Source organism: Lytechinus variegatus, chromosome 17, assembly GCF_018143015.1.
Source record: "Lytechinus variegatus isolate NC3 chromosome 17, Lvar_3.0, whole genome shotgun sequence".
NCBI classification, from domain to species: domain Eukaryota; kingdom Metazoa; phylum Echinodermata; class Echinoidea; order Temnopleuroida; family Toxopneustidae; genus Lytechinus; species Lytechinus variegatus.
In genome coordinates this window covers 23,912,095-23,926,897 of record NC_054756.1, presented here as the reverse complement: position 1 = coordinate 23,926,897, position 14,803 = coordinate 23,912,095, and the positions used below count along the sequence as shown (strand labels likewise).

The 14,803-nt window shown below is 36.4% G+C and overlaps 2 protein-coding genes across 2 annotated transcripts; one reads left to right on the top strand and one right to left on the bottom strand.

Annotated features, from left to right (window-relative positions):
- The first annotated feature begins 1,291 nt into the window (after nt 1–1,291).
- LOC121430575 (kremen protein 2-like) lies at nt 1,292–4,589 on the top strand. The gene is made up of 3 exons (XM_041627895.1): nt 1,292–1,307; nt 2,544–2,627; nt 4,282–4,589. Exons 1-3 carry the CDS (start codon nt 1,292–1,294, stop codon nt 4,587–4,589), a joined length of 408 nt encoding a protein of 135 aa, XP_041483829.1.
- Nucleotides 4,590–13,294: 8,705 nt separating this feature from the next.
- On the bottom strand, nt 13,295–14,596 carry LOC121430574 (putative nuclease HARBI1). The gene has a single exon (XM_041627894.1). The coding sequence runs from the start codon at nt 14,594–14,596 to the stop codon at nt 13,295–13,297; it is 1,302 nt and encodes a 433-aa protein (XP_041483828.1).
- Nucleotides 14,597–14,803: the final 207 nt, after the last annotated feature.

Genomic DNA, 14,803 nt, shown 5'->3' with positions numbered 1-14,803 from the left:
CATTCTAGTGTATTTGGACTGACAAGGTCGTAGCCAATGTAAAGTCATATCTATTGATATTGAGTTTATATTACGTTTACAGTATGTGCTTCTAATTGTGCATGAGCATCCAAACAGCAAATATAATTGGAAATAGGTGGTTTGCTGTTTAAATGCATATATATATATATATATATATATACATATATATATATATATATATATATATATATATATATATATATATATATATATATATACATATATATATATATGCATCCAAACAGCAAACCACCCATCTCCAATTATATTTGCTGTTTGGATGCTTATACAACAAGTCATGTTTACTTTGGCTGGGTAATAATTTCTCACTATCCTGATTATTTATATTTTTTTTTGCAATACGTATAATCAATAACAACAATAATAATTAGAATAGATATATAATTGCATGAATAATAATACGATATACATATATATATAACTATATATATATATATATATATATATATATATATATAGGTCAGAACTGATTTCTAAGTCCAGACAACGAACGAAACCTAACCGGAAACCACCGAAGCGTCAAATTGACCCGCCGCACAGTGGGCCAGAATGAGTTGAAAGTGCGCCAAAATTATATTCCGTGTTAGATTTTTACTTTAACATGTTGTTTATAGGTAATTTTGTTCTACTACTACTACTACTACTACTACTACTACTACTACAACTACTACTACTACTACTACTACCTCTACTACTTCAACTACTACTACTACTACTTCTTCTACTACTACTACTACTACTACTACTTCTACTACTACTACTTGTATTACTACTGCTTCTTAATGTAATAATAACACATGATGATAATAAGACGCTTTAGATATACGGATGACGTAGTAGATTTTTATGCACTTTTTGTGGAAACAAGTTATTATATGAACAATTGTCAATTAATTATTTCACAAAAGTTTTAAAAATACGATATTAACATTATGTTGAATGGGTGTTCCTGAAAGAGAACTTGATTTTGAAAATGACTCGGATCGTCTATTGTTCAGTTATCGGCTCAATAATTTCAAGTAGACTGTATATAAATCGAACAAGAGGCTGCTCCTTTATCAAACGAAAAGGAGTGCCAGAATGAACAATGTACTAGGCCATGTTTCTCAAACTGTACTTTCAGTAAAACTATAGAATATGTGTTAAAATGTATTTAAATGCGTAACTGGAATGTCGCATATTCAAATATTAGGTTAAGATGGTAATTTTGAGAAACCAGGTCCTATGCTATATAATTTACGAGGCGAAAATGTGGATTCTTGGAGGTAGGTTTTCTGACAGACACCCGCGAACCTGTAAATAAAAGATCCGACTGTTAGTTTGTAGGATCCATAGATATAATACTGTAAAATATTGCGAGAAGCAACTAGTACTTCCAACAGTATCATCATACACGACATCTGTGTAAATTGTAAGCAGTTGGTTATTTACCTAATTGCTGGATTGAATGAAGGAGTCAAGATAGACCTGGAGAACTAATTAGGAATAAAGGTAAATATAATTTTTATTTTCATTATTTCGTCTGTCATTTTAGGGAAAGCCGTCACAAAAACATTCAAATTAAATTGCATGATTGTCAAAATGTAAATAACTGTTTTGGCGTCACCCATGCATGGAAGCGAAAAGAGAATTGACTCACTTTTACACGCAGGTCTCTCCCCCCGAACTGACTGGGAGAGTGCAGCTGGACTACTCTACCGGAGTTCCCCTACAGATGTGTGTCTGAATTCACAACTCTTAAAATAGATATAAAAAATGGCCGAAAAAGTTGTCAGTTTATAGAGTTCGCGGTTCATGGAGGATTTTAAACCGCTGTGAAGAGCGCATCGCCAACGCGGATTAGATCTGTAATGGCGCTGATCTGTTCTGTGGCGGCAAAGTTCATTTGAACCCAGGACTCGGTATAAACCACAGTATCATTCTGTAGCTTTATGCTCCAGGGAACTGCCGATAGTGACTAGGTCTCGATGCTCGTTTCATTCAAAACCACCAATACTGTCTCTAGAAAAAAATAAAGAGGTTTACTGATGTCACAGTCAAACCGGCCAAAACGAATCTAAACAAACAGATTTTGGAAATCAACAACCAGCGGACAATTTGGAGGCAGATATAACAATTTACCCGCCAATTTAAACTGTCTAGAATCGCGATCTAGTTGAAGAATTTATACGTCGATGTTCCAGCAGCTTCCCATCGGAAAGAAAGTCATTGTGGTTGTAAGATGAATAGTTCGCATATACCATCATTGTCTTTGTTATACAGTCCAAAGCTTTGAGTTCTTCTTGTCAGATATTTAAAAAATCTATATGTGGCTTAATCTCTACTTATCCATCACATATCTACTCTCAACGATACGAATGCAGGGATGACATTCTGTCTTTTCAATTACCCCTATATCCTTCATATGCTTGCATTTAATGTTAACATATTTCAAGATAGGGGAAAAAATGCAGACGTAAATTAACAGACTGTTGTTTATCATGTTCATTTTTCATTTCTAGGTGAAGATAATCAGTCAGCATGTTTTATATTCCCACCTATAGTTACATCCGGGTGTTCTTCAGCAGGATCAGCATCTTGTCATGGTAATTTCAAAATATATTCAGCTCTTGAATATCTTGAAATATGATTTAATATCACAATAAACACACTATTTGAGTTCAGTTGGGAACACTTAATCAAGTATTAGATCATCCTTGTAAATTTGATAGGCAAACACAGCTTATGTTACAACAAAATGAAAATATTTTAACACATGTGATATTGACCCTTCTTAGCCATTTTTAAAGCGGTTAATGATACAATGACATATAGCAATACGATTGGTTATCCAAGTCCAGACACAACAAAGGAATAGAGAGTTATACGCAGTATTCCGTGGTTTAATAATTAATCGAGTAGCATTGTCGTAATCATATTCTCAATTCATGGAAAAGTATCATATTATTATATATTGCATCGCATAAAGACATAGGTATGATGCCTCCTGAGATATCTACTTCAAATTTTATGCATACTGAAAAATGATAAATAAAAATCAAAACAAACGCAAGATTTCACAGCTTGCCAAGTTCAAAATTTGATGGTAAGATTTCTCAGCTTACCAAAAATCAGGCAAGATTCCCCAGCTTTCCAAGTTTACAATGTTTATGGTAAGATTTCTTAGCTTGTACGATTGGTTGTGTCATTTCATTTTCATTTCCATTTGCAATATTTACAGTTTGTTTCGTCATTTTGATACTCAAATGAGAGCAGGAAAACATAGCAAATTCCTATGTATAATATGTATATTTAAAAAATGTGTCGTAAGTATGCCGATAAAGGTAAGATCCCATACATAATGGTTCGTTTAAGGAAAATACTTCAGAAAGTGAGGGACAAGAGAAATAAAAATAAAAATGTAAAACAAAAACCTTTTTGCGTAAAAAAAACAAATACTAAATTTCATTACTGAAGTGCGGCAGGTATTACTTTGGCGAAAGTGAATTTGCAGTCCTTACTCTTCATTTAGCATATTTCTGGCTTAATTATCTTATATTACTAGTAATTCAGTTCAATTCAATTCTATTCAATAAACATTTATTTTCATCTGATGGACATTCCATCCGATGCCATATACAAATCAATAACATAATAATAAAACAATGGATAGAAATACAATATGTTATATACATGGAGGAAGGCGTATGATAAACCCAGACAGCAAGTGAATGTATCGGAAATTTCTCCAGAAGAACTGACCTTATATCTCCAATAGGACTGAAGTTATATGAATAAGGTCACTCCTATTGGAGATATAAGGTCAGTCCTATTGGAGATATAAGGTCAGTCCTACTGTATTATATCCCCAGTAAGACTGACCTAATATATCCAATAGGTCCGACCTTCTATTTCCAATAGGAGTGACCTATCTCCAGTAGGATTTACCTTATTTCACCAATAAGACTGCCCTTATATCTCCATAGGATCGACCTTCTTTTTATAATTCACATTTTCTATAAATTACAAATGTAAATGATTATATATATGAACAAATTGTTGCAATGCAATGTCATTGATGTTTAATGAATAGAATAAAACTAATTAAAGAGAAACCCTGTATATACGGACTTATTCATGTATGCAATGATAATATCGGTATATATTATGTGTACACAACAATTTTTTTTTAAATAATTCATAATCCTACGTTTCCAAATGCAATACTGAAACTCCTTACTTCATCATTTATCCATTTAGGTGAGGGATATATCGGATGTTTTGTAGATTTTCCTAGTAACAGAGTGTTATCTGGCAGTATGAATACTAGTCAATCGATGAGTATTTCATATTGCATCCAGTTCTGTCAAGAGTCTAACACGGCTTACTATACATACGCTGGTGTTGAAGCTGGATACGAATGTTTTTGTGGAGTAGCCAGTGATAACTATTCGAGATTTGGTGTGGGAGTAGATTCGAACTGTTCTTTTCCATGTAATGGAGATCCTACTGAGAGTTGCGGTGCTTTCGGATTCATAGCTGTCTTTAAGAGTGAGTTCCGATCTTAAAACCATCATTTCCTAGAGACAATGATGTATCGAGTCCTAGCTGACATGGGATAACACTCTAGTGAATAATTACTTTGTTTTTATTTCCTCTGCATTCATGAATGATACAAACTTTGCACAATATGTTATACATATAGTTTCAGTATGAAAAAAAGATGAAACAGACAATGAAATATCTTAAGAGTAGGAGAGAATAAACTTATTTATACTCATAGTAGGGTAGTTAAAGGGCCATAAACGGCCAGGATTTATGAAGATCTGCGATGTTACGCATTCATATATTTTATTCATATAAAACACTATTATTTTGTTACACTCTCATACCCCGGGGGTGCTATACAGTAAATAAATCTTATCCTGATAAGACTTTTGAAAATACAACCAAAAGGTATCCTTAAACAATATGCAGATAATGATAAAAGAGTATATTGAGTTGAATGGAAATAAATTTATAAATGTTGATGAAAAAAGAGAGGTCATAGAGAATGATGGCGATGGAGGTGATGGCAATCATAATGAACACTATTAAAGCAAATAAGTCAAATTGACCTAACTAGACCAGTAGCCAGCTGGGTGCAACTGATATGTCTAGTCAGATTTCTGACATGTATTAGAATATTTTTCATAAATAACTCCTCTTTTCTAGCAAAATACAAAGTACAAAATAGTTCAATATAAGTAGAATAACTGTTGCACCCAGCTGACCCTAATAACTAGTGAAATTTACAAAGACTGAGCAGATGAATTAAATCGCATCTAACATTCCAACTTGTTTATAGAAAGTTCCATGACCTATATAACACTGAAATGGATCTAACCTGTACATGAAAGTTCTCTAACCTATGGAAATAAGGCTCTACAATTTCCTTTACCAATAGTTCACGTCCAGATCAGTGAAACCACATCTACTATTTCCTCAACCCGGTCGACTGAGGAGATACAAGATATAAGCACCCAAAAGAAACCGATGACCAGTCAGCCAAGTTCTGAGATGACCAGTGCTCATAGTACAAGGGATAATCTTACGTCATCACCAATCGCCACAACCTTCTTCTCCACGCTCCGGCGAAATAGTCACAGTTCTTGTAATTATCGACAATTAAATATTAAACTTTCTGAGATTGGATACTGTATGTCACTCTTTGCTAATTTGAATGATTTCACACCAAATAAAAATAAAAGATATTGAATGTGTTTTGTGGCCGATTGAGACGGATTTAGAATGTTTGTAGTCATATACAGACTCTTTGGGGACCAGTAAGGAGAAGAATATAAAAATAACACAATCGGGTGCAATGAGATCATAACAGGCAGTTTCGCATCCAGAATGCACGACCAAATCAAGAACACAGTTGTTCCAACAAATGACAATGAACAGCTTGGAGGTCTTTGTCGAAAATTGGTGAACCGGAACAGAAGTTTCATCCTTAGTTTTCGAGCTGATGAAAAATTACAAATCTGTCGGTTGTCCAGAGGCCACGACGAAACTGCTGTTTTGATTCCTCATTTTCGACAAAGACCCCTTGGCTGTTCATTGTCATGCAGGACATTTAACAATACATGTTCTCTATTCTTGAATCCGTTCGCATCGTGGAGATCAAAAAGTCTCAAGCAACTCATAATTAAACAATAGTAACAACAGATAGAAAATGACATTGCACTAATTCATATATTTTTTTAATGTACAAGCGATAACCTTTCTGATGTATGCATGTCCAATTTGATCGCTACAGGTCTAGGTGTCGGACTTGGCGAAGGTGTTGTCATTATTATCCTTATTGTACTCATCATTGCCTTGGTAATATACATCATTCGAATTCGGAGGTAAGTCCCATTTCTTGTGAAAGGTTTTGCAATTTGAATAAATAAACATGGCCTGGGAAAACAATTAAATTCATAAATAAAATTTGAATACAAACACCCGACCTAATGTATCAAGGTTAGCAGAAAGAATATTATGGTCAAGAGAAGCACGATCATCGCAACCCAGCAATTACCATAATTGTAGTAAGTGCATGTCCAAGTATTGAAAGAACCGAATCTCTAGAATACATAGAGCCTTGTATACCAGGAAATGGCATCTTAGCATTAAAAAAGTAATACGCCATTAGTCTAAAGTATTATATTCTTATTTTTGTCTTAAATTTTGTACTCTATAGGATGATGAAAGACTCCAACAAGGATCAGAAGACATAACATGTAGATTTGGCGAGGTCGTCAAGTTCGCCTGAAAAAGACACAGGTTTTTACCACGATATTCAGGATGTCATGAAATCGGATCCATTGGCAACATCTGATGGCGATGTTCACTACTCGTCTCAGATATATGAACATAAACGTGCCAATGTATTGGATCCTGACGACACCAGTGCACCACACCACTCCTATATGATCTAAGGAAGGAATACACACACATCCTCCCACACACACAACCCCCATACGCACATACACCCTCCCCCACACAACTGAATACGCCCATACAGTATACACACGCGTGTGTGCGGTGTATGTACCGCCATACATACCCCATTTATTATTATAAAGAGAAACAAGAGTTTATGTGTAAGTATTAAGGAAAGCCTATTATATTTACTTCTCTGACCACTTATTAAATATAGCAAACATTTGACTCGGGGAGCCTTGACCAATGGTCGTGTTGAAATGTAGCTGACAACTCTTATGGTTATCATATACAAAGTTTAGATCCAGTCCAACACTGCCCATATTACAAAAAAATATGTCAAAAAATATTTATTAGAAAGATTATAAAGTGTCTTTAATTGAATCTTGACAAACCATATGGGTGCGTGTGTATATGTGTGTGGGTGTGTGTGTATTTTTGTATATATTATTATTGTATATATTTTTTATTTCATTCTTGCTGTAATGTTCTGTATATGGGGCCCCTCTCATAAGCTCTGCTTCTATCTGGTCCCAAACCAATCATGTATTCTCATTTCATGTTAAATTACATGTATGTAATATGTCTCTTGTTTTGATTCGTTTCAACAAACTTGAACTTAGATAGACAAGGATCCCTATGATTTATTCTGATTTTGATGGTGTATACACAAATTGCGATTTTCAATCCATTATTCCAGATTCATTTAACTGCTAAAATTTCATGGCATGTAATTATGATTTATTGTTTATATCATAATACTTAAATATCATACATACTAGTATATCCTTAGTCATCTTTCAACCTTGCAAATGAGGATTGACCATTTGTCCTGGGATGAATTATGCTATTTCTGATAACAACCAATTTACACATACTGCCAAGAATAAAGAGTATGACAGAGAGGGAGAGAGAGAGAGGGGGAAGGGGGGGGGGGACCCATATTTGGTTTCATCCATTAGTCCAATGTCAACATCTGACGAAACAATACTTTAAGTATTTTTTTCTTCGAAAGAAATTAATGAATTTAAAATCGAATAATAAAATTAGCTAGATAGAAATGTTTGCAATTTCAGTTATTGCAAATTGAACACTATATTATTCGTTTATTTTATTAGACTCTGCTTTCCTTGTGACTGTATTGCAAAATTAATGCGAATAAATGAAAAAAAATCTTCTTATAAGCTATTATCTTGAGGTTGAAATATTTCATCGTGAATAAACAAGAATACAAGTGGAGCGTTGTGGCCGGACTCTGGAACAGAGGGTCGGGGGTTCGAATCCCAACCATGGCGTAATTTCCTTCAGCAAGAAATTGATCCACAATGTGCTGCACTCAACCCCGGTGAGGCAAATGGGTACCTGGCAGGAATTTATTCCTTGAAACGCAGCGCACGTAAAAGCTGCACTGCTAAAGCCAGGGTAATTATGCTGCATATACTGTAGAGTGCTTAGAGACTTCTGACAAAGTAAGTGTTAGGCGCTATATAAGCAAGTATAATTATTATTATTATTACAAATATAAATCGCAAGTCTGTTTTTTAAACGTAATAAAAAAAAGTTTTTATATTTGAAGTTGCCCTTTAAAACTTGAATCAATTTAAAATAAGATTAGAATGTGTAAAATGCATATGAAATGGAGAGGGAGAGAGAGAAGACGAGGGATTGTGGTGTGAATAAATACTATTTGTGTATGTGTGCATGGATTGGGTGTATGTGTATATGTGTGATAGATAAATGGTCAAAATTAGACGAGAGAGAGAGAGAAATAGGCAGACAGAGAGGGAAAGAAAGCAGTGTGTGTTTGACTGAGAGAAAGAGTTGGGGGGGGGGGGAGGTAGGGTAATAGATTTTTAATTGGATTTTCAGACATTCTATAAATAGGCTAAGCACATTATAAATGCGTCTCCGTCAAAGAGGAACTTGACTCTGAAAATAATTATGTTTGCCTATTATTCAGATATTTGATCGGTAATCAAGAGCAGACTCAATAGAAAGCAAACAAAAGACTGTTCCTTTGTGAGAAAAAAGGAGTGTCAGAATAAATAGTGTTTTCAGCCACGTTTCCCGAAATGTGATTCCTGCAAACGGTGCAATAGCAGCTAAAAGTATGTAACATTTAAAATTTGATTGGTACAGCATACCTTCGAAGCTACAGTTTCCCACTCTCAGTTGTGGTTGTCATTTTGTGAAACCAGGTCCTGTCCCATATTCTTTACGGGTAAAATAGGGGAATTCCTGAAGGTTCGTCATCACTTGTGAACCTGCATGTCAAAGTATTCGTAAACACAGTGCTGCACATTATCATGATTATTCTGACAGGCAACTGTGATAGCACTATTTGTCATCATACATAATACTGTGGTTTTATTATAAGCTGATTATTATTCAGCTCCTAACTATTCACATGATTGAGTGGATCGAGCCAAAATACCCTTGAGAACTCATCGAAAATTATGGTAATTATATTTTCACTATTTCGTTTGTCATTTTAGAGTAAGACGATAAAAACAAATTATCGTTGTCATCAAAACAATATAATTGTTTATATCTGTACAGGTGTATAGGAAAAATAACACGATTGGTAGGACCTGTTCAAAATTTTAAGGTGAAAACCACGAAATACTGGAAATAAAATCGAACAAGCATCTAAATATTTTTGGCTGTTTCAGAAACATGATCAATCATTCTAAATTGGAGATTGAGAAGTGACAAGTAATAAAGACAACTCACCCTTAATTGTGAATTTAATTATCTTGACTTCCTAGGCTATATTTTGCACCTTACCTCTACCACGTTTATTCGTTTAACCTATATTGTTCGTCAAATATTGAAATGACCTTCAAATGACCTTCGCCTCTCTGATATTTTGATTTGTCTTTTTCCCCTAATATAATATATTAATTTTTCTTGTTTAATTTATTCCATTTCATTCCATTTTATTTCATCGTATTTCATTTCATTTCATTGTATTTTTTTTTATTTTATTAGATTTTATTTGTTTTCAATTCAATTTCATCTTTCAATTTACCTAAAGGAGAATTGAGGTTTGGGCTTTAATTGATTTATGTGCGAGTGGAAAAAATGAGAAGTGAATTATCATAAAAGTTTCATAAGAATCAAACAATAATTTTTACGAGATAAAGACTATGGTAATCTCATAATATAGTAATAATGAAGTGAACATGATTATTCTATTTTGTCTTTACCCAAAGATTCATTCAGCGCAAAGCTTTCGCTAAAAATCACCCTTATGTCATTTTTAATTGGATCAAATAAAAAAGTTGTTCCTTCCTTACATCACAACATTCTTTTATTGTTTGTCCAATTCCTCAAAATTGTACGTATATTTTGATATCATTTTCCTATGCAAATATCCACTTTTATTAGATCGAAACGGGGGGGGGGGGAGGAGGGTTGGGTGGGACATTGAGAAGGAAAACAAAAGGAACAACATAGTCATCACATGGTTAATTGAGAGAAACTACAAGGTTGTATTTTTAAGGTTTTTGTTTAATAAGTAAGCTCTATTGAAACGCTATAGGTCTATTCCGATAATCAGAATATTCTCTCCAATGATCATTAGATCCCTAGACATCATTTTTTTTAAATCTAGATCTAAGGAGTGTGCTCGCAGACATTGAAAGGGGGGGGGGGGTCTGCCTCTGTAGGTGTTGTTCTTTATTTTCACAATTGTTCCAGAATATCGAACAAAACTTTGGTTCAAAGAAATATATAATTTCCTTTTCTTTTTACATGTAGGAGTATAATTGGGATTAAAACAGTATTAGACTTTTCGGGACATTAATCATGGAAGTTTACTGAGCTTGGAATATTCTGATCGGGCAAACGATTGGAGAGGAACCATTGATAAATGGTTTGTGACTAAATTATATTTATACCTTTCTGCTCAGAACGTCCAGGCATCATTGTACAAGTTATTTCTTTGGTATTCTCCCCAAATTTCAATTTATCTGCAGATTCATGGCTGATTGTATATGATTTAGAGATGGATTGGTATTGGATCAACTTTGGGTTCCTAATAACTCTTCTGGTGCAGTATGGTAATCATATGGTCAAATGCGACATAACAGGTAAATCTTACCACACTATCGTCTGTATCGTGAGTTTTATAGATGTTTAATTACTTAGGGCACCGTTAATTACATGGTACGATGTATGTAAAAGATGTAGATCGCCGTAATTTTGCTTGACGAGTTGGTGTCCGTCTGCCATATTGATTTGAGGGATCTTGAAAAGTACTTTGAATAAATGAAAGAATTAGTTTACACGCACTGAAAAGAAAGACATATCATAACCTAGATAACCACAATATATAAATCCATCTCTCAATCGAAATCCATATAAAGGTAAAACTCGCAATAATGATCAGTTTCTGTGTTTTTCTACAAAAATCTAATAGTCTAATGTGTGTAGAGAATCGGGTGATAGGGATGATAGTTGAACCTGGAAGAAGTTTTTTTTTTTGCATTAAAAAAAAACTAATCCTAGCCGCAGAGTTTGAACACTGCTAGATTCATATTCATTTACGCGCGTTGTCCTTTCTTGATAGATGTACAACTGGTTGGTGGTCCATCTAATAAAGGTACAGTAGAGATCAAGCAACTTGGCGGTGATTGGGAGACGACATGTGGAATGAATCTTGACATCAATGACGTCATTGTCATCTGCAGACAGTTGGGATTCACAGGAGCAAGCCTAGCATTGAAGATCACACCTTATGGAGAGAATTCAACACCTGCCATAGGGCTGGATTGTAACGGAAGTAAATACATACCATTTAACATATCTCTCATAAAATGCTCTTACATACATGTACCTTTCTAAAGTAGTTACTTTATATTCTTAATCGAACAAAAAAATGTAAATTTACTGTTTTGGCGTCACCCATGCATGGGAAGCGAAAAGCGAATTGACTCACTATGACCCGTAGGTCTCTTATCCCGAACTGACTGGAAGAGTGCATGGGGACACATAATCGGGGTTCCCCTACAGATGTGTGTTTGATTTCACAACTCTTTAGTAGATATCACATATGGCCGAAAAGGTTGTTAGTGCATGGAGCTGGTGGTTCATAGAGGACTTCACACCTTACCGCTGCGAAGAGCGCATCGCCAACGCGGTTCAGAGCAGTAATAACACTGATCTATGCGGTGGCGGCTAAGTTCATGCGCACCTACGACTCGGTAAGCCCCTTTCACAATTGGCGCCTCACTCGTGCGATAATTTTTTTTTTCGAAAATATTTTTTCCGTCCTGTTGTAGAAGTGTTGTCTTTGAGTCGCAAGCAATATATAAAATCGTACGAGAGGTGAACGACCACTGCACCAGGATACAACAGTCGTGAGACGTAATCGTGCGATTATTTTCATGTTTCCGGGTGCAACAGTCGTACAACGGCTGCAACGGTTGAACGATGATGCGACCAAGTCGCACGACATATGCGTTTTGTAGCGCCATATGTCGCGCGACCTAGCGACCCGTTGTACGACTACTACAACCGATCGTACAAGGCTACGACCCATTGTGCGACACACCGCACGACCTGTCGCGCGAGGTGTTGGCCTATAAATACGACACGCGATGCGACTTTCTTCATTGCTACATGCTATTAAAGGAGAATCAACTTTTATTATTTCAAACATTTCATTGTCAAAGAAATTTTTGTTTAAAATAAATGTTGACATGATCAGTCATTTCTTCTTTGAAATGATTCATTCCACTAAATCAAGGAGGCAGCAACAGCGCCGTCACATCAATCATCATCCATTTGAACTTGTCAGATATGTCAAATAAAGAAAATGAACAGTGAACTTTTGTTTGGATTGTTATTGTTACTTGATGAACTCTCTCAATTTAATTTACAACTGACCCATTTTGGAACATTTATTTCAAACTTTATTTTAAACATTAACATGGTCAATAAAATTAATTATCGTTAATAAAATGTCTTTGAAAAATATATATCATGTTTAAAACAACATGATTAATGACAAAAGAAAATATGTTATATCTGTACATCTTTTTTATTCTCATAAATCACATTTTTTCAAACATGTTCTCCTTCATTATTTTATTTCAAACACATGTTATTAAGGAGAGTTAACTTTTTAAATTTCAAACTACCTTTCGATGTAAAAGTAATGTATGTTTAAAATAACTGTTGACATGGTCATTCATTTCTACTTTGAAATGATTCATTCCACAAAATCATGATCGAAGTTTACATGCCATTTTTATGGCAGAGTCTGTGCTGTATCCCAAGTAGTGCGCCAAGTGGCAGTCTATATCATGTGTTGTTGCCAGGGCAGGCTTCCAACTGGACTGTTGTAGTAGTGCTTCAGGTAAGTTCTCAGCTTCTTGCCCTCTTTGTTTGCCTGGTAGCCTCCGCCAACTCGTTCAACATCCTGCAGAACTGCTGCGTTTCTCCATGCCCCAGGGATGTGGTTGCCCAACTCATCTTCATGGTCAACGTCAATGTTCTGAAGCCCAGGAAAACGATCTCTCATTAGGTTGTGGAGGCACATGCAGGCCATAATGACTGTCCTGGCTTTTTCTGGATCAAGCTGTAGGGTACTCAACAAGCATCTCCAGCGATGGGCAAGGATGCCAAAGCTGTTCTCCACCACACGGCGAGCCCTCGAGAGACGGTAGTTGAAGATTCTCTCCTCGTCGGTCTGCTCACGGTTGGAGTACGGCTTCTGCATCCATGTCCTGAGAGGGAAGGCGTCGTCCCCAATTAAGAAGTAAGGGGTGTCTCGGTCATCATCTGGCAGGGGCTCTGGATCTGGCAGGCCAAGAGTACCATTCTCCAGTCCACGTCTCAGCGGGCTGTGGTTGAAGACCTGGGCATCCGATGATGAACCGGGATTACCAACGTCAGCCCAGAGGAACTTGTAATTGCCATCAACTAGGGCCAAGAGGATGAGGCTGTAGAAACCCTTGTAGTTGTAGTAGATCGTACCAGAGCCTGGTGGATTTCTGATGGCCACGTGTTTTCCGTCCAAGGCTCCGCAGACATGATCAAAGTTCCATCTGTCAGCGTAAGTCCGGGCCACTTCTCTCCATTCATCTGGGGTAGTTGGACAGGAAAATACTTCATCTTGGTATTCACTGATGATGGCCTGGCACACCTCTGGTATAAACAGAGAGATTGTATTATGGGCAACACGGAAGGCATACTGCAGGGTTTTGTAGCTGTTGCCGGTCGCAAGATATCTCAAGGTGATGGCCAGTTTGAGCCCAGGATCCAGTGGCTGCCGGTAGCGATAGGACTTCTCTATCCTCGGAGTGATGCGCTGCAACAGTTCAAGGAACGTTTCTGGTGGCATCCTCATGTAGTTCAGGAAGTCACCCTGACATTCTCTCTGCAACTCCGTCATCAGATTATCATACTGTCCAAACAGCACACGTCTCTCAATCCAGGGTTTGACCCACCACCTTCTTCTTTGCCTTGCATGTCTTTGACGTCTACGGATGAGTAAGGCCATCAATATGACATGTCTGTCTTGAACGTTTTGGATTTGCCTTCTCAGACTTAGCAAATGCAAGAGCCTCCCAGGAGCTATTGGTCGAGCAGCAGCCATGTTTACAGTATGGATGGTCCAGACATTTGGGATGAAAGCTCAGGAGTTCTCGAGCTTATATTGGGGGTGAAAAAAAATCGTACAACGTTGCAAAGGGGGCAAGACAGGTCTTAGGGTGGTACAACGGACTCGTACGACAGGATGCATCATCGTACGACATGAAAATACTCGTGCAACACTCGTTCGGGGTCTTACGAGTGCGTGCAA